The sequence below is a fragment of the Rhizophagus irregularis genome, chromosome 17 (assembly GCF_026210795.1).
Source record: "Rhizophagus irregularis chromosome 17, complete sequence".
Lineage (NCBI taxonomy): Eukaryota > Fungi > Glomeromycota > Glomeromycetes > Glomerales > Glomeraceae > Rhizophagus > Rhizophagus irregularis.
Window position 1 is genome coordinate 3,515,589 of NC_089445.1, and position 20,852 is coordinate 3,536,440.

Consider the following 20,852-nt stretch of genomic DNA (forward strand, 5'->3'; position numbering starts at 1 on the left):
AAACCCGTAAAATAATTAATTATTATTAATGTATGTACTTATTTTAGAACATTAAAATCTCGAAAAAAAAATTGTGTTTTCAGTGAGACCGAGACATCTCCAAATTCTCTAATGTATGCAAAATGTAATAATATACTGTTTATCGGTAAAAAAAATTAGCTCATTAAATTTTTTTTTTGCATAAATGGTTTGCTGTGTTTAGACAAAAGATGTTTTTACTGCGGTCCTTTTTTTTTAAAAAAAAAAAAAAATTGTTTAAATTAACCGAGAATAGAAACACCAATGGCCATAATTTAAAGATTTTCCGAAATATTGTTAACAGTGATAAAAAATTAAAAAATAAGTGTATATAGCAGAAGGTAAATGCGACCTACGAAAATAAAACAAAACCAAATCCAACCAGACTTGTGTACGCTAAATGCGCTCTATTTTTATATAACAAATTCATTAATTAAACTATATCAAATATATTAATAAATATAGCATATATGTCAAATAAACTATATCAAATATATGTGATAATCCTATATGTTCGATTTCTTTCACAGAACCAGTTATAGTAAAGAATTACCCTGAACTACGGTATATAAAATAGAAAATTAAGCAGTTATAAAGAAACTATAACAAGCCACTCGTATCTGGCGGAGAAAAAAAAAGAAAAAAGAAAAAAAGGCAGTAATAAAATAAAAGGAAAATAGAATTCACTAATACCCATATTGTTCTTACGCTACACATAAATACTGTCAGGTGTAAAACGGTGTATCTTCCGTTATTTTAGTATATTATTCTTCGGTTGTATCGGCTTCACCGTGTCAGTATTGCGCCGGGGAAGCTTTTTTTTGTTTAAGCGTGATGACCGCACAGTATATTTTGAATTTGAACTTTTTCATGTTCATCTGCGTCAGACTTTGCTACTTTCATTTTAGCCTTAAATCCTTCGCAAATTTCACAAAGATCACTTGCTGGTGCTTGAAACTTAAGATATGGAATCATTTCAATCCAAAGTCTCTGAAAAGTATAATAAGAAATTATTTGGTTTGATTCATCATGTTCAGTATAATAATAATCCTTGTATTATTTATAAACAAAAGTATATGTTCTATCAGTAGGTAGATAAATAAATGTATTGGAATCATTTCTATGTCATAATGGAGAGTAAACCATGAACACAACTATATTGAACTAAAAAATTGTTTTAAATGTAATCTCCGAATTAATATTATCAGTCATAGCAGCCCCAAAATTTTCTCCGGATTGGGCAATTTTACAAAGCAATATGTAAAATTATGCAATATCGCCTAGGCTGAGAATTGTGTGACTATAGGAAATAAATTGCATAAATACTTTAAATAATGACCGCTCAATCCTATTGTTTTAATAATTCTCTTTTAAATTGTTCATTATTCAATATGACTGATAATATCAAAATGGATAATATTGAGAATAAAAATGAATGGATTAATTGGATTGAAGAAGCTATTGATAAAGAACATATAAAATATTATGAATATAAAGAATTTAATAAATTTCAAGAAATTGGTACTGGAAGTTCTGGAAAAGTGTACTGCGCAAATTGGAAAAATTCAAAAAAATGTTTTGCGTTAAAATCTTTTTCTAGTCTTAACAATGTCACCGTAAAAGAAATTGTTCATGAGGTAATTTTGAATAAAAGCATCTTATATTTTATTTATTTATTAAAATAAAATTTTAATTTATATAGTTAAAAATTCACCGTAATGTCGATTATCACGATAATATTATTTGTTGCCATGGAATAACAAAATTTGAATCAACAGGTATTATAACAATATTTTAATTAATATTCTAAATTTTATTCGTAGAAATGCATTTTAGTAATTGTTTTCTTTGGTTCCTTAGTAGAATATCATATTAATAATAATTACATGTTAGTAATGGAATATGCTAATAGTGGTAATCTTCAAAGCTATTTGAAAATAAACTTTGATAAACTTACATGGGATGATAAATATAATATGGCGAATCAATTAGCTTGCGCTGTATCATGCTTACATGATGAAGGAATTATTCATCGTGACTTGGTAATTTATCTGTCTTCTTCAGTCAATTGTTGACAGTATTATACTTTCATTGCTAATTTTAAAACATAAATTTTTAATAGCATTCTGGTAATATATTAGTTCATCAAAAAACAATCAAATTGGCGGATTTTGGATTATCAAAAAGAATCGGGATGTCATCAAATTCTCAATCCCAATTATTCGGAGTGGTTCCTTATGTTGATCCAAAATTTTTTAACAGACGAAGAAGTAGTAGTAATGGCCAAACAACACAAATTTACTCATTAAATGAAAAAAGTGATATTTACAGTATTGGCGTATTATTATGGGAAATATCTAGTGGAAAACCTCCTTTTTATGTTGAAGGTGAACAATATAATGTTGATTTAATTTTGGAAATTTCACAAGGTCATAGAGAAACTGTTGTTCCTGGTACACCTGAAGAATATGTTAAAATTTATACCAGTGAGTAGTACTTTAAATTTGAAATTTTAATATAAAATATTATTTTAATTAATCTTAAATTACATTTATTTTTAGAATGTTGGGATAGGGAGCCAGATAATCGTCCAACCATATACCAAGTAGTTGAATGTTTAAATGCAAAAACAGATGTAATGATTGAAAATCATCAATTTTCAAATGGGCAAGAGCTTAATAATGCTCCTCTAAATATCGATAATACACAATTACAAGGAGAGTTATCTAATAATACAGAATCACGAGGAGAATTATTTAATAATAATACAGAACCACAAGGAAAGATGTCTAAACTTATACAAAATTTTAATGAAATGAATACAGAAGAAATTGATACTATAGCAGAGTCAAATGAACAAGAGAATCTTTTATTTGAAAAAGATTTTAATGGAATAATTAATGAAATAAATAAATTAATTTTTAAATTATTAAATAAAGGAATTGAATGGAAATTATTAAATGAACAAGTTATTGAATATCTTGGTAATTGTAATATAAGTTCACAAGAAATTTATAATTGGTTATCAAATAATCAAAATAATCCAATTTCTATTTTTTTACTTGGTTATTTTAACCTTTTTAGAATTGAAAATTATAAGAAAGCATTTAATTTATTTATTAATGCATCAGAAAAATATCATACATTAGCACAATATTTTGTTGGTTATTGTTATCAATATGGATATGGTACTATAAAGAATGATAAATTAGCTTTTGAATATTTTGAAAAAGTAAAAAATTTCACATTTGGACAATTTAAAATTGGTTATTTTTATATAGATGGAATAGGTATTAAAAAGGATTTAAAAAGGGGTATTTATTGGTATCAAAAAGCTACAAATAATGGAAATATCATAGCTATACATGATTTAGGTACTTGTTATAAAGATGGAATAGGTGTTAAAAAAAATTATAATAAAGCTTTTGAATTGTTTAATCAATCAGCTAAAGGAGGATATTCGGTTGGAATAATGATGTTAGGATACTGTTATAATAATGGTATTGGAACTGACATTGATAAACAAAAAGCATTTGAATTATATCAGAAATCAGCAAATTTAGAAAATAAAGTAGCACAATATAATCTTGGTAATATGTATGAATATGGAGACGGAATTACTAAAGATATAGATAGAGCGATTTATTGGTATAAAAAATCTGCCAATCAAGGAGATCCGGATGCACAAAATAGATTAAATAGATTACAAATACTTCAAAAAAATCAATAGCTAGTAGTTTATTAAGTTGTATTTTTTTTTTAATTTATAAAATAGTGAATAAAATATAACAAATGAAACTAAAGTCTTAATAAAATTTATTATAACAAGGTAGTCAATGTAAATTGGTTGAATGTATCATTAAAATCATTTTTTCCATTGTTCAAACATTATCCTAATTAAGGTTTCCAATTTTCCATGATGGTTTTTCATAATTTGGAAAGTATCTTTTTCTATGATTTTCTAATATTTATTTACAGCATTTCATTTATGTAAAAAAAAAACTGTAATTACAAAATTGGTCTATTCATAATATACACTGTTTTACATACATAACCTCAATTTACAGTATTTACAAGTATTTACATATTTATCATAACAATAGTACATATACAGTCAACTCTGGTTATAGTAACGAACCATGTTTGTACCAAAACCACTACCAAAACCTCGTTATACCGAATCATAATTTCTAGAACCGATTTTTTATAAATAATTTCACTGGATATAACAAACTTTTATAATAAAACACTATATAACGTATCTTAACTAGCCAGCTATGTAATAACTTAGTTTATACTTTCTATAACGAACGGTCATGTGACTATATAGTAGTCCAGGCCAATTTTATAGTGCTGGCCAGAATTACTCGAAAATTTATGTTAAAAGAAATTATAATTCTGGCCAGAATTACAAATTTGATCTAAATTACCTATAAAGAAAACTAGTTAACGAATTCACTATATGCCTCCTGGAACAGAGGGTTCGTTATATCCAGAGTTGAGTTGACTGTAATATTAAAATAATTAAGTCTTGATAATGCATAATAATATTTTTTTTTAAAAAACTACATTGTCCACATTGTCCACATTTGTTAAAGGAATATATTTGTTATTATCGTGGTAGCGATATTGAACATATAAAATATAGCCATAAGCCCATAACAAAGACATTAAAAAAGTTATAAAAAACTTATTATGATATCACGATTTGCAAATTCAATATGAGAATAATCAAAAATTAGCAAAACTTGAACGTCAGCAACTCAGCATTATTGATAAAGTAAGGGTGATTTAACTATTGCACATGTATGCTATGAAGCAATTTTATATAGCAACGGAATAAATTGGAATTGGTGCGATTTTGGTGCATTTTTTAAGAATCATTTTGTATAACACAATACCATCATCTTCGCTCTGAAGTATCAACAGAATCCGGTGATGTAGAATCATGTTATAAATTATTAAAAAGTGATAATTTTAATAAAAATGGTAAACCCGATTTAATTATACTACATCATTAACAGCAGAAGAACGACAAAATTACTTATATTCAAAAATTCGACAATATGTTGATGAACCTTACAAAGATAAGTATTATGCAAAAACCAAAATAATTATAATTTAAAAAATAAAAAATAAAAATAAAAATTTATAAAACTTTTAAAATGATTATAAATAATTCAAGTATGAAATAAAATTGTTGCTGCAGTATAAAAGAAACGTCAATAATGTTTCTTAAAGTTAATTTTCTTCAAGATCATTCCTAAAAAGAAAGAAGAAAAGGAATGTTAGAGAGAAAAAAAAAAAAGAATTTACTCGCCATCTCAAAGTCCAAGGCTAAAATCCAGTCTAAGAAGGTCGTCCCTAAAGAGGAAGAAGAAAAAGAACGTAAATAATATCGTTCCTAGAGTAAAAAAAAACAAAAAAAAGTAATTCACTAACTATTTTAAAGTCCAAGGCCGAAATCCAGCCCAAGAAGGCCGTTCCTAAAAGAAAGAAGACCCTAAAGTATAAAAAAAAAGTTCCGGAATATTACAGCTATTTGCAAAAATAACGGACCACCTAATTCGCGTATGAAATTTTCATACGCAGTCATACACGCTGCTGATAACTGCGGATGACTGCATATGAAAAATTCAAAAAATGAGTTTGACGGTCCGGGCAGATATTACTTTCATATTTTATAAATTTAAATGGATTAGATTGTTATTACTATGCGTTGACTGCGTATGAAAATTTCATACGCAGTCGAAAAATGAATTAGGTGGTCCGACTGGTCCGTTATTTCGCAAATAGCTATAAAATCCGATTAATCCAATCAAATCTATAACATTACTGCAGCTACTGCAGCTAATTTAAAATCGGTTAACGTAGTATGCCGATCATTTCCAAATCTATTTTTAGATTTTGGAACCATAAAGACAGAGTGCACGTCAATGTCAAGATTCACTAAGCTCATATAGTTCGCAGACTTCCACTTGTTAAATGACTTTGATGGGTATTCAGATTATAGAATGGTTGAATGGTACTATAACCTAGTCTAAGAGTATAAAAACAAAGTAATTTAAAGTTTCTTATATGTTTGTCTTTAAAATTATAATAGATAAGAAATTACAAAAGAAAAAAGTTTTTAAAAAAATAACCAAAAAAAAAAGAAGTAGGAATAGAAAAGATAAATAAAATATAAAATATTGACTATAATATGTTGGACGTTTAGTTTTTTTTTTGTCAAAAATAAAATTTTTTTAATCAACCCCTGATATGAAATCCTGTGCGGATCAATTTAGTACATTGATAATTTAATTGGTTAAAACTAAATGTCAAACTGAACTAAGACTAAAATAATAAAATGATTAAAATGTACATTAACTGCAGAATGAGAAAATGGATTATTATTTGATAATTCAACTATTTTGTTTTTTCTATCTATTTTTCATAAAATCATTAAACTTACTGATATAAACTTATGTTAATCAAATTATTGTGAAAGATAATATTGTCCATTTATTAACTTATTTAACGCATAATGTCTTGGTGTAATAAACCAATATTTCAACATAGCATAACTAAAATTATAATTTAATAAGCAATATAAATTCCAATTATTTTCCGCCACTACTGTAAGTCATCGCATAAATCATCGCTCTGATTTAAGGGAAAGAATATCCGTTAAAAAATTGATTTACGGATTGATTGTTCGTATTTTGTAATGGTAATCTCCCAACACGAGTCGTATCAATTTTAATTTTATGTCTTTCTCGACGATCATTCCGCCTTCGAATAATAAGACTAGCGTAAAATGAAGGAGTACGTTCAATAGTTTCGGTAAAATTGGATATATGAGATTGATTCATTGTAAAAATTGTTTTTTTTTCAAGACGAGAAAAAAAAAATATGGAATAAAAAAATTCGTCAAAGCAGAAAAAAAAGAAAATTTTTTTTTCGTTGTTAAAAAATATTTTGGCAAAGAGGGGGTTATTTATATAAAAAAATTCACTTTTTTAACCATTTATTTTTATTATTGTAACATATTATTAACATAACTGATTGAATGAATATTTGGGATATGGATTGTTGGTATCTGAACTTATTGCTGACTTGATAAGGAAAGATAAGGTATATTGCAACATTCTGATTATTTAGTAAAAATATATACTGTATAAAAAAAAAAATATTTATTTATTTATTTATTTATTATTTATTTAAATCATTATTTTTAAAAAATTTTTCCCTTTATACAATAAAGACAATAAAGTAGATCGCAAATCGATTTTTGGGGGAAAGATGTGAAATGGATAACAAAAACGTGACTATGTTATTTTAAACAACGAATCTCGGAACTAAGATCATAATTATTTTACCGGTATAAACTGTATTTTTTTTACAATATATTCTCATAATAAACAAAATGAACACAATAGATACACGTACTGTATATATATACACATTAAATATTTAATATATATTATTTTATTTTAAATTTTGGTCCTATTTTTTTGATAATAAATGAGTATAAAAAAATTTTGACAATAAAGTAACAAAAGGTTGTGATTTTTTGAAACAATTAAAAAAGTAAATGTTCGTCATCATAATTATTATAATTAATATTTGTATTTATTTTAAGAAATGATTGATTATTTAAAATCCTTTTTTCGAATTTTATCATATTAAATAAAAAGTACTCCAAATTTAGTATTCTCTTTCTGTTACATGCAATAGAAGTTTCATGTTTTGATGTCAATTGATATAAAAAAAAATTATAATTTTTTTTTAACTCGAAAACAATTAATAATATTATTTATATATAGTATATATAAATCTTTTATTGTATAAAAAAAAAATTTTTTTTTTTTCATTTTTAAGTTTACGTTACATTATATATATTATAAAAAATTTTTATATATAATAAAAAAAAAATTTATGGAAAACAAAGTAAAAACGAAAATGTATGAACGTGATCCTATTTATTATGTAATAACAATGACTTTTTAATAAGTTGCAAGATCATCGCGGATAATTTTACTCATCATTTAACAAATATAACACAAGAAGGAAATTCTATTTATTTAAATTGTCAATATCAACATAAACCCGGTTTTCACCGCTCACTGCGTAATTTTCTTTGTATAAATTTTATTTATTTTCACGAATTTAGCTTTATTGTTTTTACAATAGTATTAAAAACAAAAGAATAATAAAAGTAGATCCTACTACATTTATTTTAAGTTTAAACCTGATCTGTTTATTTATTGTATTTTTTTATTTTATTACCCTTTTTACCCTTTTTATCCTTTTTATCCTTTTTATCCTTCTTTCTTTCTCCCCAATTTTTTAATATATATGGTAATCATTATTATTAATTATTATTTATAACTTATTATTATTATTATTATTTATTTGGGGTTCACTTGTTTAAATATTATTTGGAAATTTCGGACCTTTTTGGGGTGCATATGTATGTACTGTATATATATGTATGTATGTTACTTAAACAAGATTAAATAGCTCAAGGTAACCTTGTTACCTGATTCGAAAATACATAGTATGATCACGAGGTCAAGTCATTTATTTGAACAAACGAACAAACACAAAGGTTTATCATTAGATTAAATAAAGTAAAAAAAAAAAGATTGTACGGTTAATTACCTTGTGATTTATTAATTACCTTATTATTATTAGTTAAATGTCTAGAAAAGATAAATATTATATTATTATTATTACTATTATTATTATTATTCCTATTTTTAATATTAAATACAGGTAATGTAATGTTATGTGTGTATCATATCTTATATATATCAAGTACTAAATATGTATTATAAGTATTCTTCTAATTTCTTTTTTTGTAAATCTCACGAGATAATTATGTACAATATGTCACCAAGTGAAATCAGTCCCCAAATATGTTCCTTCTCATTAAAACATTCCAAAAAGGTTTGATTATAAGTTTACTCAATTACCGTAATAATTCCGTAATTTTGTCATTTTTTTGTAATTTGATAAGATTGTAAACTATTTTGTAATCATGTCAAAACAATTTATTTTAATAAAAAACTGTGAATTGTGGATCTTTTTCTCGGTTGTTATTCTTTGGTACATGTCACAAAAAAAAAAAAAAAGAAAAAAAAAAAGAAAAAAAAAAAAAAAAAAAAAAAAAAAAAAAAAAAAAAAAAAAAAAAAAGGAAAACAATAATAAAAATGTTTGTTACAAGTTTGAATTGTATACCTAGTCGGTCATATTCCCCAGTCGGTCTTTCTTATTTCCCCACTGAATAAAAAAAAAAAAATTCTGAAACAAAAAAAGAAATATATATATGTATATATATTATTTTATTTACCCCATAAAAAGCTTAGAATATGTCAAAAAGCTTCAACACGAAACATAACATAAACATACATACAATATTACATACATACATTACATACATAATATACATCATCATCTTTTTTATCAGATTTAATCGTCCAATCTATTAAAGGAAATCAAAACTTAAAAAAAAAACAAATTTTTATTTTTTGAGTCATTTTAACTCGGGTACACATATTTTTATTAAGGTATTATTTTTTTATGTAGTACTCTATTTTTCAAAAAAAGTTTATTATTTTATTTTTATTTTATTATTTAATTTTTTTTTCTTATTATCTATACTTGGTTTTATAAAAGATTTTTTTTCTTTTTTCTTCTTTTTTACTTTATATAGTAATTTGTAATACTAATGTATGTTAATGCTATGCACAAAGCGGTAATTACAAATTATTTAATTACATCACGAGACTTTGTGTTGCCGTGTGTTGCATAAATCAAAAAAAGGTTTTTTTCTTTCTTTTTTCTTTTTATTAATTACTATTATTATTGTTGTTGTTGTTATTATTATTATTATTTTAACTCATTCGACAAATCAATCGACCAATTAGATCTTCTAATTGATAAATAAAATGATTTTGACTCTTTTTTTTAATGGTTAAACTCAAAAGAAGATCCAATGAACAAAAAAAAATCTAAAAAAAGAAAAAAGCATTTTGTCATAATCTTCCGTTATTGTCATTAAATTTTTTATTTTCGCGCCCAAAAGAATTAATATACAATTATACAATGATCATTCATTGTTGATCCTTCCCCTATAAAAAATTTTATCCGTTATTTCTGTAAAAACTCCGTGAAAATGAGCCTTTCACGGATCCATTCACAGAAAATGCAAATAATTCGATAAATTCCGTGATATAAGGTTATTAATTCCGGAAATATGAGCCTTTTACGGAAAAAAGATGGAATAAATAAAACGGATTGACTTTTTTTACAGGGCTTTAGAGAGAGAGAAAAAAAAAGTGAGTTGAGAGCCAATTTGGCATAACTTAAATCTTAAAAATCTTGGCGAAAAAAATAATACAATATTTTTTTTACTTAGTAATAAAAAAAACCTAGATTTTGTATGTGGCACAATTTATCCTTTTTATTTTAAAAAAAGAAAGGAAGAAAGTTTTTTTTTTTATTATTATAATAAAAAAAAAGTTTATATATTATTGTAAAAAATGATTCCTTTTTTTTGGGGGTGAAGTTTACTTACTCTCGGTATTCGGTAGACGGTAGTTCATTTTTGTTTTATCATTGTATGATTTGTGATTTGTTGATTTCGTTAAACCATTCTATCATTATTATATTACATTATATAAACTATATATATTATATATATATGTGTGTGTGTTTATGTAACATTCAATGTATTTTGCGGGCCACAGTACCCCATGCAGAGTACCCTACAAAAAAGAACTCCCATTTTCTACGATTTTATTATTTAAAATAATTTAATAAATACCTAGGTATTACGCATGATAAATACCCAATTATTATATAAGTTTTATACATATCTACTAATAATAAAAACTCACGCAATGGTGGGGGGTATAAGGTCAAAACCTCTGAAATCTGTATCATACCCGGGGTACTGTGGCCCCCGTTATACGGTAATTTCCTTTTATATATTTCTTTTTTAATTTTTTTTTCTTTCTTCTTCTTCTTCCTTTTTTTTTACAGTAAATATTTCCTCTTGTTTTTTTTTTTACAGTAAGATAATTTTCCACAGTTTAAAAATAATTTCCACAATCCACAAATAAAATTTATTTCCAAATAATCTCTTTACAATAAATAAAAATATTAATTAAAAAGAAAAGATATCTTTTTTTTTATTTATTTATTTATTTTTGTGCTATAATAAATCATTTCATCATTTCAATCATCAAATCATCAAAAAATAAAATGTAATTTATATATTTGTAATTTTTTTTTTGCTCTATTTTACACACATATATATATATTCAAAAAAACTTTTTTTTTTTCACCACAATATATCCAAAACACCATATTCCCTCACGTTTTAGTTAAACAGGAAATGATGTCAGATTATCTACCATAGTTGGCTGCATATGGCTTGTTAAAAGTTTGTTTATTCTCGATTCAATTTTCTTTCCTGTTCTTAAACTTGTTGATTTTTCTCTCCCACACTTTAAAAGAAAATTTTATTTAAATGTTAAATCAGAAATACAGCTCCTGAGTATTCATTATCGGTTTATTTTTGAGGAATAAATTTTTAAATTTTTATTCAGGCGCGAATGACATATCAAAACTTCCTACAAATCCGATTATCAGTGAAGATGAAATTAAAGACGTTGATTTAGTTCTTTTATATTTTTAATTAGTTGGTCGGGGTGTTTCCAGGGTTGTTGGTCTTCATTGGAAAGGCCAGGCTCAGTAAAGTCTGTGCTCATAATATCGAAGAACTTCATCTACATAGTGGAAAGCAAGGACGTGGTGGAAAGAAACAATCTGGAACTGCCAAACGATCTAACGACCCTAATGTTTCATCAGAGTAAGTAACTGTTTATTATATAGTAAAAGCGATAAAAAGCAAGTTAGAAAGAAAATAATGTGTTTATAGGATGATAAATTGACAAAAGAAGAGATAGAAAGTTTGGATTATAGCGGAGATAAAGGTGATAGTGATAATCATCATCAGTAGATCCAGTTGACCAAAGTCAATTGGATCAGTTTAAAGATGGATATTATAGAGTACAAGATTTAGATTCAAGATGACGATGAACTTGAGAGGATGATTATAATGAAAAAATACTTCAGAAAACTTGCAGGATTTATGCTTTGAATAGATTTTGTATAGTTTTGTCATTAAAATAATTTTAACTTAAAAAGGAATTGGTCAACTGTGAAACAATCTATGGAAATGTTGTTGAAACGTATACTCACACCAAAGACATCAGTTGATTTGCTACGCAAGATCAGTCCGATTCATGATGTCCTTATACAATTTGCTTTATTGAAGTAACGGTGGGTTAATTTTTGTAAAATAAATAGTAAAATACAGTAGAGACATGCTTACATACTTACCATTTATATAGGTGTTGGTAAATGTTTTACAAAGGGAACTAAAACTTCAATGTATGATGATACCCAAATGTTGAAGAGCTCAATGTGAGAAATCAAGTTATGGGAGATGATGACAATCCGAGAACTATTCAGTCCACTACAAAGGTGGAGGTATAATGTACTATGTTATCCCAAATATTGGGGAAATGACCCATCTTTGCAACATCAGATTTCATTTGAGAGACTATCAATTAAACAGGGTTCCAGACAGATTAATGAATAAATTTAAAGCTGATATGACAAAATTAAGGCATGATATCAACAAGCTTAAAAAAGAATCCTAGATGTATCTAGATAGCTAAGGAAATTCTTGATGAGGAACCTATGATCGAATATCGCCCTCCTTTCTTAAATGGATTAGATCTTGATGCCTTCTTCAAAAAATATCAGATTTCATTGGAAGTGCAAGGGGCTCAGCATCGGTTTCATAGCACCAGCTGGTATAAAGATGTAAAAAACTTGGGGACATCGTTAATCATGATCGACAAAAACGATGCATATGTTAAGTTAATGAAATTTTTGTTCTTGAAGTATTGTATGACGAAAAACGGAAATCTTTATTCCTAAAAGGATACAAAAAATTAGGGAGTTTGTTTGTCTAGCATCCAAAAGTTTCGATCTCCTATGATCAATGACCTTATAATAATTGATATTTAATTTTCTTGCATATTCTATGTTCAAAATAACGGTCACGATCCCAACCAATCCATCAAAATAATCATGTGAAAAAATACGAAGCTCAAAGTCCTGCGACATATGGGGCGAGTATAGTCCGTAGCCAATAATCATGTACAGTATATTAGTTCGTCGTGTATCACGATTACAAGCCGAATCATGTAATTTATTTATTGTATCAATAAAGAATTCTGCCGAAAAAGCTATACATTGTATCAAGAATATTTTTCGAAATGTATGATGAATAAAAAAAGTGAGACCTAAAGTCCCACTTGGATCAAATAAATCGCATCCTATATGAAAGTTGTAATCGAATATGCAATCTGAACTTGATAAATAAATGCGCAGTAATGTTAGACATTGATCTTTGTATATGGAGTTTTTATTATGATTTTAAGCGGATCCGTTGATCAGATCATATTAACGTAAAAGCGTATTTCAAAATCGATCCTGCAGTTAGCGAATCTTTTTATTTGCCTTGCGCAAGTAAAGCAAAAATTAAATAAAAATTAAAACTGACCAAACTTACCATTATTTACATCATCAATATCACTAATAGTAAGGTAGGTTGGTTTATTGTTCGGCTAGCTCATTGAAACATGTCATCACGAATTCACGATGTTGATCGATTTTCCTGTCTCTATAGATTTCCAAAATAAAACGGACATATTACTCTTCTTGTTATACATTATATCGGCACGCAGAGAAAATCTCTGATTATCATCACGTGTACAATAGACGCAGTGAAATTATTCACATGAATCTCGTCAGCACTCAGCAATAGAAACAAATTAGATATAGTAGATATTTTTCGAAAATGTGAGAGAGCAAAGAAATGAACATGATGCTGGAACTCGCATTAAATGGCATAAGATCCATGTACTTCCTTCCCGTCAATATATTTCGCTTGCTTCTCTACCCCAAGTCGATCCGTTTTTTATATTCCATCTTTTTTTTCTATACGCTAGAGAAATTTTCTGATGTTATTGATAAGCAAAAATAAGAAGTAAAGGAAAAAAAATTAAAAATATTAGGAATAAAAAAAAATAATAAGCTTAATGTCATTTCTTAAAAATAGCTGTTGAATATAATGTTTTTTATCTATATCAGTAATGTTTTAGAAATTAGAATCTTTAAAGATTCTTTATAGATAGAAAGAATCCTTAAGGATTCTTAAATCTGAAGTTATAGAATTCTTCAAAATATTACCGATGAAATCAACTAAATCTTTGCCAAAAGGTGAATCCAATAAATTTTTTTTTAATTAAAAAAATTTTTTTTTTTGAACCTATTTTAAATATAAAAATGCAACTAAAAAGAGTTTTTAAATTAATATATATGATAATATACCCCAATTTTTGAATTTTTGTTAGAAGCTGTAATAGAAATTTTTATTTATTTTTTTCTTGAAGCGAGGCACCATAACACCTTAGGCTGGTTAAACTAAATTTTTAAACTTGCTAGAAAAATTTTCAAGCGCAATAGAAAAATTATGGAAATCATATCAAAAAAAAAACTGCATAAAATCTTAAACTTATTTAGCTTTATTTTATTTTCTGGTATTTTTCAATTTATATAGTATTGTGTATTAGTAGTAGGTTCATTTCATGCGTTGGGTCATTTGTTTTAGCAGGTAAAGAAATTTAACCATAAAAAAAAAATTGGGATTATCAATTTAGAAAACATATGATTACTTGAATTTATTCATCTTTTTTTTATAGAGCTTTTGCTTTATCGGTTAAGAAAATTTTCAACTATAATTAATTTTCTGTATAGAGTAGTTCCGCCAAATTATTTAAAATGTTTTCAAAATTTGCTATACGAAAAATACTAAGAATAATAATTCAAATTATAAGGAACAAAGTTAGTAAAATGTCAGATACAATTCATAGAATATAAAGCTCGAATTATAAATTATGGTTATCTTTCATTTTTAAACTCCTCCTTAGCGTGGAGAGGTATGACGAGCTAGGATAAAGTGCATTAAGTGCATTTATATTAGAGTTCCAATCTGACATCCGACGGATGATCAATCTCTTCTCATTTATTTTTGGAAAGAGATATTTATGTTTCATAATTATAATTTAGGAACTGCATTCGATGTAAGGTGATCAGACTATGCATTATTTAATTAATTGAACATAAAATAAATGGGGTGAAATCTTAGTCGGATTGAATTTTCATCCGTCGGATGATATTTTAATCCGTTCCTAATTTCTCCTCACTTTCATTTTTGAAAAGAAAGTTTATTTATTAAATTATATACTGTATTATGCTTTTAGGATATCCTTAAAAAAAATGCTCTTTTATATTAATTAAATGAGCGTACAACTGTCAAAATGTGATTATCGTCGGATGACGGATTGGAACTCTAATTTATATCATAAGCACTTAACTTTATACATTGGCCTGACGGAATTTTGGAAAGATAATTTTTATTAGACGAAGCTGACTGTATGAAACAAATCGAAAGGAGTCATATACAAATCCATAGCATTTGTTCTTTCCGTCCCCGGCTTCGCTTGTATACATTATCCTTGGGGATAACATCCCGGGAAATAATACATGGTTGATTCTGGGTCATACGGACCAAAATACACCACATCCATCTCACATACTTTTCCAAAATCTCTATCATTTTCTTTAGCTATAACGGTTAAATATTTGTCCCGGTCTGGACGACAGTGTTCATGATAGAACCCAAACGCGTGCATCAGTTCGTGTACAATATTACTCTCAGTATGTGGATAATTTTGCAAGTCCTTGGTTACCGATAATTCCTTTATAATTGTGAAATGGAATGAGTTTAGTGAATTATAGACAAATATGGTAAGTACCTGGTGTTTTCTTTTCCTACCAACACAGGAACCTTATCAACGATTTTTACATAATCTGATTGATCCGTTCTTTTCACGAATTTTACTGAACTAACGTTGGAGATCATATTCATTGCATTTGACACAATGATTTGAAGTCCCAACTCCCAAGGACACATTATTGTCGAATTCATACGGAAGTATTCCGTTCGGCCAGACATCAGAACATGGTTTACACAAGGACCTAGAAATATATATATAGGGGTAAGGTGATGAAAAAAATTTTTTACTATGAGCTGTACGCATTTTTTCAGGGCCGGAATTATTATAATGACAGTCGGTTACTATAATAGGAAATATATTCTGACTGGCATTATTAAAATTATTTCAAAAAGGAAAGATTTTCATGATTTTTTTTTTTAGTTCAAACCTGACCCTTTTATGGGTCCTTTTACGCATATTCTCTTTATAATAGGAGATAACATCAGCATCAGTCCATTTGGCAGCATAAGCGACTGATGGTCGTTCCATTCTTCCACGTTGAGATTGTTGGGCAGCTTTTTAAGATAGTTATTTGGAATACGAAGAACTTCTTCCTTTTGTTCGACTTCTTCACGTAATTTCTCTTGAATAATATCAAATTGTTTGCAAATCTCTTTATAAGAAGAGATAACATCAGTATTGGTCCATTTATGAGTTTGATCGAGATAATCAACAGATTGAGTGGCAGAATAAGTAACTGATGGTTGTTCCATTTTTGTTTTTTATTTCTAAAAAATAATTATGTTTTTTTTTAAGTGTTCGTAAATAAAAAAAATTTTTTTTTATAAAAATTATTTATAAAATTGAAAATTTTTTTTCGCGAATCGAATTGTTTTTTTTAAATCAAAACACTTTCCAAGTGTATCTCGTTTTTATTGTTTGTTGTTCTCTCAAAAAATATTATTATTGAATATTGTTTTTTTTCTTCAAAGTGAGAACAAAATTTCTTCACTTTTTTTTTGAGATATATATAAAATATGTATAAGACTAATTTTAACTGAGTGATTTAACCTGGCTACTAGTAAATTTTATATAATTATATAATTTTGCCTAAATTTTCAAAAAAAAAATATAAATTATGATTACAATAAAAATGAGAGACATTGTCAAAAATATAAGAAAAATTGGTCATTATACTACTCTATAATATCCAAATAAATAAAATCTATATAAAATGAAATGAATAATAACACAAATAATTTTTTTTTTTTAGATGTAAAATATAAATTTTAGGGGGGTGATTTAACCCAGGTTATTTAACCCAGAGGACAAGTTAGCAAAACTCATAAAAAATATATTATTTGTATAAATTATTTATTTATTTATTTTTTTAAAGTTTTTTTTTAAAGTTAGGCTTTCCCTATAGGCTATATTACAATGTTATGTAACGTAAATGAAAAAAAAGTAATATTATCGTTCAGCCCAATAAGATCATGCAGATTTTCATAGACCGATATTGTTTATTAGGCATAGCAATAACATATGATTGATATAATAAAGTGAAGTAAAAAATATGGTGTAAATGAATGTTTTGTAGGAAAAGTTTAAATAAAGCTAATAAAGTGGATTAAAAATAGCATAAAAATGAAATTTATAGAAAGCTTATTTATGATGTTATTAATTAATGCATGATCAAAGGGCAATATCGGTCCTGTGACCAACATAGCTACTCCCCTATTCAATAACTATTAATACAGCCACACCGCCACACAAAAATTACCACCGGTAATAATAGAAAATTTGAAATTCAATAATTACATATTATTGTATGGGGGTATATAAAATGGCACAGCCATTTTATCCTATTGTTAAGTATATAATTATATTATCGTTTAGCTTTTTTTAGTTCATATTGAGAGTTAAAAAAGTTTATGTATTAGTTTTAAAAAAAAATTATATGTAAAAGTTTAAAAAAAGTTTATTAGATAAAAGTTTAAAAAGTTTATATAAATGTATAAATAAGTTTATTTTAAGTGATTGTTTTATTTTTTTATTCTATTTACTTAAATTATCGTATGATCATATGTCTGCATAAAATAAATGATAGGATGTTCAATATGAACCTATGTGGCTAAATGATAATAATAAAAATAATAACGAAGTTTCTTTAAAATTATTAGCTAAACCAAGAAAACCTAGTTGAAATCTTAAACTATTACAAATAAGAGTGAATATTATAATACGTCATCTTTTGAACAAAAAAAAAGAATAAAGAAAAACCATCCACAATGCAAAGGTGGCTGGCTAATTTATTATGTTTATTTATAGATTTTAGGATTTTTAACCATGTATAGTCTCTATAAATAAATGTAATACAAAAGTTGATCATTATTAACGAATGAGTGATCGTACATAATTTTTGCCGTTAACGTTATTATCGATAAAAATAAAATTAACTTCGAAAGTGAGTAGGTTTGCTAACGATATTTGAGATATTCGAATCTTTCCATATACGAATTTTGACGATTTCGACTAAACGTAAGCGAAGATAATTAAAAAGCGATTGGATCATTCTTTAACGAAAAGTAGATCCATTAAAAAATTGATTTGTAAATAAATCGTTTGTGTTTTGTATCGGTAATCGTGGTAATCGTCTTATGCGATTCAATATATACATATTGTTAATTGTAATTCCATGTCTTAACCGTCGTTGATTTCGGCGTCTACGAATAGTAAGACTAGCGTAGGACGATAAATTGTTAGATGTTGTGTCTGAATAGTCGCAAGGAGCACATTCCATTTGAGTTGCATTTATTGTTCGATTTGTTGGTTGTTGTTCATTATCCATTATAAAAATTATATATATTTTTAAAATTTCTTGAAGTGTTCTCTCGAAATAGTTTATTAAATTCTTTTCTTTTATTTTTTTTTTCAAAGTGAAAAATAATTTTGCAGTCTCTTTTTTTTTATATATTTATATATAAATATATATCATATAAGAATTTTTTAAAAAAAAAAATTGGAAAGAAAAGTGCTTCTACTTGACGTTCAAAGAAAATAAAAAATATATAAAATAAAAAATTCGTGAAAGCAGGAAAAAATAAAAGGAATTTTTTTTTTCGTTGTTAAAAAAAAAATATTTAGTTAGAAGGTTTACAGTATTTATAAAAAAAGATCTGGCTGATTTTTAATCATACTATAAAAAACCAAAATTATTTTTTTTCTTCGAATTTGTTATATAGATTAGATATTAAATTTTATAGTTATTCAATATGCATGGAATTTATTATTGATGAACTACTTATACGAGGCCTCCCGGATATAAAATTTATCCGATGGAAAAGAGTTTTCTTTAATTATGGGGGGTAAATGATTGGCTGAAAATAAGCCGCGAATAATATACGTTTTTTGTCCTATAATGGAAAGTTTTAGTCGTAGTGGCACCCAAATGACAGCTTATGCCGATTATAAATAATTCTTTTAGAAATGATCGACAAATGTGTCGCCAGTTTACAAAATGTGCGAAAAAGACACGGATGACCAAAAATTAGTCACGTGAATTTCGTGACATTTTTGTAGGGTACGCAGGGGAAGTCGTTTTTTACAAAATCTTTTTCTTTTCAAAAAAAAAAAACCTTAATAAACTGCTCTGCAATATTACTTAGAACGACAATCGAGGTTTTGGCTGAAAATTTTGACTTAAACGCGATTTTTTAAACAATAAATCGACTAATTGTAATGACAACACGTGATCCTAAATCCCATAAGGAAATCAATGTGCGGCACATTTGCGCATATTCTTATATTGTTGAACATGATTTAAAATTTGAATTTCAAATACTGATGCACCCGGTACATTAGTTTCTCAATTAAAGAAATTGTGTTTGACTCTGACTAAAAACTGACCTAGAATTTCCAAATTCCAACAAATGATTCTTATTGATAGTATTTTTTTTTCTTTCATGATAAAGAAAAAATTTAATAATATTAAAAAAAAAAATGTTTTCTTATAACATTAATTAATATAATAATTTATTTATTTATTTATTGACGAGCTTAAAAAAAGAAAAAAAAGAATTCTTTTTCTGGTTTATTAATTTTTTAATGTATACAGTTTTAATTTGAAATGTTACAAACAAAACCAATGTTAGATTGATAAATTTGGATAGTGCTTTTTTATAATAATAATATTTGTTTTTTTAAAAGAAAATTATTTAAACCATAAATAGTTTAACATTATTGTTTATCATACTATTTAATTTCTAAACTCAATCGGCATTCGCAACTCCAATTACTTACACATTACCAAATATAGTACAATGATTATTCTGTTTTTGTTTATTAGGACTATCATTACATAATGTAAACTTATTTATTTGTTAACTTTGTGTTCGGCCGATTTATTTGTTACTCGTTCCTTCTTAAATGACATTTTAATTCTATTTACAATTTTATTATTTTTTTTTTTGGTAACCTGAACAAAGAAAAATTATTTGGGGCGAACTAAATTTTATTTAAGCTTATTTTTTATTTTATTTTACGTAAAAAACTTTATTGTATAACAAAAATTTTTTTTATACAAAAAAAGCGAAGATCGGAGGGAAAAAAAAAATTTTTTTTATATAAATTAACCCTCTTTTGCGTTTAACCCAAATATTTTTTAACAATGAAAAAAAAGATTTTTCATATAAAATATCCCTCTTTGCATTTAACCTAAATATTTTTTAACAACAAAAAAAAAATTTTTTAAAAAAAAATGTTTTTTTGTCTTGGTCATAATTATTTTTTTTTTTGAAAGTTTTGAAGTTTTTTAACTTCTCCTTTCAAATTTTTTTTAAAAACTCCCTTAACAAAAAATCTCATTAGTTCCTTTTTTTTATGTGATATATATTATATATATATCAAAAAAAAAGGAAGAAACCGAT

At 26.1% G+C, this 20,852-nt stretch overlaps 4 protein-coding genes across 4 annotated transcripts; 1 reads left to right on the forward strand and 3 right to left on the reverse strand.

Annotated features, from left to right (window-relative positions):
- Nucleotides 1-1,409: 1,409 nt before the first annotated feature.
- OCT59_009463 (uncharacterized protein) lies at nt 1,410-3,748 on the forward strand (the record flags this gene model as incomplete). Its single annotated transcript, XM_066133576.1, has 5 exons — nt 1,410-1,655; nt 1,721-1,796; nt 1,879-2,060; nt 2,141-2,504; nt 2,580-3,748. 5 exons carry the CDS (start codon nt 1,410-1,412, stop codon nt 3,746-3,748), a joined length of 2,037 nt encoding a protein of 678 aa, XP_066000004.1.
- Nucleotides 3,749-6,668: 2,920 nt separating this feature from the next.
- OCT59_009464 (uncharacterized protein) lies at nt 6,669-6,872 on the reverse strand (the record flags this gene model as incomplete). Its single annotated transcript, XM_066133577.1, has 1 exon — nt 6,669-6,872. The coding sequence occupies one exon, from the start codon at nt 6,870-6,872 to the stop codon at nt 6,669-6,671; it is 204 nt and encodes a 67-aa protein (XP_066000005.1).
- Nucleotides 6,873-15,660: 8,788 nt separating this feature from the next.
- On the reverse strand, nt 15,661-16,700 carry OCT59_009465 (uncharacterized protein; the record flags this gene model as incomplete). The annotated part of the gene is made up of 3 exons (XM_066133579.1): nt 15,661-15,909; nt 15,987-16,189; nt 16,376-16,700. The coding sequence occupies 3 exons, from the start codon at nt 16,698-16,700 to the stop codon at nt 15,661-15,663; spliced, it is 777 nt and encodes a 258-aa protein (XP_066000006.1).
- A 1,802-nt stretch (nt 16,701-18,502) lies between these two features.
- On the reverse strand, nt 18,503-18,775 carry OCT59_009466 (uncharacterized protein; the record flags this gene model as incomplete). Its single annotated transcript, XM_066133580.1, has 1 exon — nt 18,503-18,775. The coding sequence occupies one exon, from the start codon at nt 18,773-18,775 to the stop codon at nt 18,503-18,505; it is 273 nt and encodes a 90-aa protein (XP_066000007.1).
- Nucleotides 18,776-20,852: the final 2,077 nt, after the last annotated feature.